The 3,686-nt window shown below is 39.0% G+C and overlaps 1 protein-coding gene across 1 annotated transcript; it reads right to left on the bottom strand.

Annotated features, from left to right (window-relative positions):
- Positions 1-116: 116 nt before the first annotated feature.
- Positions 117-3,614, bottom strand: med19a (mediator complex subunit 19a). Its single transcript, XM_079670911.1, has 6 exons — positions 3,255-3,614; positions 2,319-2,441; positions 1,687-1,820; positions 1,449-1,545; positions 1,271-1,365; positions 117-520 (listed from the first exon to the last, which is right to left on the bottom strand). Exons 1-6 carry the CDS (start codon positions 3,472-3,474, stop codon positions 455-457), a joined length of 735 nt encoding a protein of 244 aa, XP_079527037.1. The 5' UTR covers positions 3,475-3,614; the 3' UTR covers positions 117-454.
- Between the last annotated feature and the right edge of the window lie 72 nt (positions 3,615-3,686).

Raw genomic sequence — 3,686 nt, 5'->3', positions numbered from 1 at the left:
TATCGTTTTGCTTTCCATTGAATGACTGTTGTTGCTGTTGCAGAGTAAACCATGTATCTATGAACCTGATCACATCTAAATGCCCACAAGATGCCCTACAAGGAAGCACAAGCAAAGATAATAACCAAAGTTTATTGGATTTTGGCATTATGGTCAAAAGATATCGCAACAAAATCAAAGAGGGACATTCATACAGTGCCAGCTCGCTCAGTCATCCATAACATCAGCATCTTTCTGCGTTTGACACTGTTCTGTAACGTTGACTTTCTTCATCACACAAAACCACTGCTCCTTTCATTCACCCAAACATCATTGCATCCCCTCTCTCATTAAACATACTCCCAATAATACAATTATCTGAAAAACACACACACGCATCCTCTTACAAAATGCACAGTCTCACACACACACACACACACACACACACACACTCGTGCACACAGTGGGCTCCGGTCTATCTGAGGCTGTTGCTGTTGGGTTGTGATCCAGCGAGGCCGGGGTGGTCGGGACTGTGGCGGTTCTGGAGGGAGACAGAGAGCAGCAACACACTGTTTACATGCTTATTTAAACAAGACTGAGCCAAGCACACAGCTGTTGTGTTCACTGTCTCTGGCTGATGTGGGAATTGACATTAGAGCAGGATCTAGTTTACCGTTTAGTACCATATTTAGGGGAAAAAATTTGCTTTAGATTAGAGATGAGTTAAACTGACCAACTATCCATACATATTGCTTTAATAATACGTTATGGGCAATAATTAGATCACATGTCACTTGTTAGATGCTTTTATCCAAATATTCATCTTGTGGTGAAAATCTGACATTGTGACAATTTAATATATTAGGGGGATGTGAACTGTCGTTCCCCAGCGACTACTATGCACCCGGGCGTTAAAAAAAAAACTCAAATGCAAATGTTTCGATCACAAAGTCAATAATATGGTTTTAGATATCCGATTAAGGCTTTGGATGTGTTGGAAACGGTTTGTGAACAGGTAAGGCATACCTCTATAAAGCCATATTCAGTAAGATGCTGTTGTCTGCCAGCAACATTTTTTTTTAGCTCTTTTACCATCCTGAAACCTGAAAATACCTAAAAATGTATTTGCTGAAAAACTTGGTATTTGATATACGTTTTTAAATTAAGTTTAATTATGGGTTTGGTTTGGTTAGGGTCAGCGCACTATGTCTCTGTCCATAAACATAAAGACCCACAACAAAACCTATGGGTCAACTTTATAGTTACTGGGTGCTTGATATATTTTTCTTACCTTCTTCTTTTTCTTGTCTTTTTTCTTTTTCTTGCGGTCCGGATCGTCGTCCCTCTTCTTCTTCTTCTTCTTGGGATCGGTGTCTGATGGAGTTTCTGTGAAGGCAAGAAAGAAGCAGCTTAGTCGACTGAAAAACATTCCTTTGCCTTGGTGTAAAAATGTATAATTGATGTTATACCTTGCGGTAATGGGTCCTGTTGTCGATGGTGTTTGTGCTTGTGTTTGCTCTTCTTCTTTGGAGGCTGTATGTGCATCAATCTGTACTGTTCTGGTAGCTGGGGAAAAGAAACACGAAAACATGGATGCATATAAGAATGATCTGAACACTATAATTAAGAGATTAAAGAAACCTGTAGGCCAGGGTTTGCAAATTAAATAAACTTTGCCATAATGTTGTTAATATATGCAGTAAGTACCGGTCCTGTGTGTAGTCTGAAGCCTGTAAGCAGGGCGCCTGTCAGCGGGCTGAAGGAGTTCCCACACACTGGAGGCTTATCAATCAGAGAGCGCAACGAGCTGCCCTCCTGAGCGCCCGGACAGTCGATCATACCTGCAGAGCAGAAGAGAAAAAGGACAGGTTGGATTTAATGTGAGAAACATCAAAATATAAGCAATAAAAGAGCAAGTTTGTCCTTCATTTGGAACGTGAGCAACTAAGTTGTAACGTATAAAGGATTTCCAGATTTATTTTTCAACATGGCAAAGACAAGATGTGCAATTCATAAAAATGAATAATATAACAAAAACATCAAATACAACTAAACATCACCAGCAAAAGTCCAATAAATGGACAGTATTACAGATATGTAATTAATGTGTGTTGAATGACATGCGTAGATTGTATAGGAATACTGATTATTATAATCGGTGGCTTTGAGCGACATGAAAGCTGATATAATTTTCTCTACACCTGTTTATGTGGCGAGTTTATAGATCAGAACAATGATGGATCCTAAATTATTATACAATATCTACTTATGGAATATCATTTACTTTAAGGTTTGGGCAGCATTTATCATCAACCCTTGACAGTCAGACCATAACCCACCTGGTAACTCTGGCAGGAAGTTGCTGAGCTTCTCCTTCACTTTCTTTCCACAGAATTTGTTGTATGCGTGCTCTAGGTTGTAGTGTGTGATGAGGTTGGTGTTGCCCGTTAACTCGTTTCCCACTAAACACACAGATGGATATCACGGTCATTTAAGCAAAAACAACAAATCATGTAATATGTAATTCATTTTCTTCGTAATAAGTATCAGCAAAAAATATTCCTAGGTCTATCCACTAAATACATTTACTCAAGTAATGACTTTTGAGAGCTTGGTACTCTGCTTGAGTTTTTATTTCTACCCAATAAAAATTCAGAGGCAATAATTATGTTAAATATTAAATCAAACTTTAGTTTTACCTAAAAGTCAGTAAGTCATTCAAACTAGATGCACCTTTGTAATCTTTGATAAAACTTTAATGCATCAATAATTATAATCAAAACATATGATATATGATTCTGAAATGGGCCAATCTGCATATTGAGTACTTTTACTTTTGGTACTTTAAGAATATTCTGATGACAATACTTTTGTACCTTTACTTGAGTAACATTTTTGATAGCAGGACACACTGGCACTTCTACCTTTACTTTTACTCAAGTACAAGATATTTGTACTTTTAAAACCTCGGCTAGCCACATATATAATGACTTATATTACGTTAAACACAGATGCAAAGTAATGCGTAGAAATCTCAAGTGGATGTTTTAGTGTAACATAAGACATAAAATAAGAATACCTATTAAAACAGTTAGGCTAATACCTGTTCTGTTAAAGAGCTAACTCACTATTTTAGGTTTCACTCTTGTTGGCTAACATTAGCTAGCATTGTTTACTCACTGCTTGGCAACCTTTGGTGACAGCTAAACTATGTGTTCTAATAAACAGACAAACATAATACAAAGTATAAAACAGATATAACTGTATGCCAGTACCAGGAAGCTCCCGCAGTAAGTAGAAAGGTTCATTCATGGCTCCGGGCTTCCGCAGAGCAGGCCCTTCATCCCCGAGCTGCGGTGGCATCTGCCCCGTCATAGAGGCTTGGTTTTGCGGCAGAGGCGGCGGAGGTTTCCCCGGTCCGAAACCCAGAGACGAAGAGCCGGGCGGTCCCTGGGCTTCATTTTGCCCGAACAGAGTTGAAAACATTTCCGTCATATCTATACCACGTTTCTACAAGCAAGTGCTCTGTTGTTTGCTGAGATGTTCACGACAAATCCATCTGTGGTTCAACCAGAGAACTACTCGACTCTTCACTTCTTTGTGGCATTATTTTTCATGGCCCGATTACCGTAATACCAGTCGACAACACGCACGTTACCATAATGATTGTTGTACGGTGGCCCTCATGGAAATAATCAATGAGCTCA

This window comes from Notothenia rossii, assembly GCF_949606895.1.
Source record: "Notothenia rossii genome assembly, chromosome: 3".
Taxonomy (NCBI): domain Eukaryota; kingdom Metazoa; phylum Chordata; class Actinopteri; order Perciformes; family Nototheniidae; genus Notothenia; species Notothenia rossii.
Note: the sequence above shows the minus strand (reverse complement) of the source record. Positions and strands in the feature narration are given on the sequence as shown.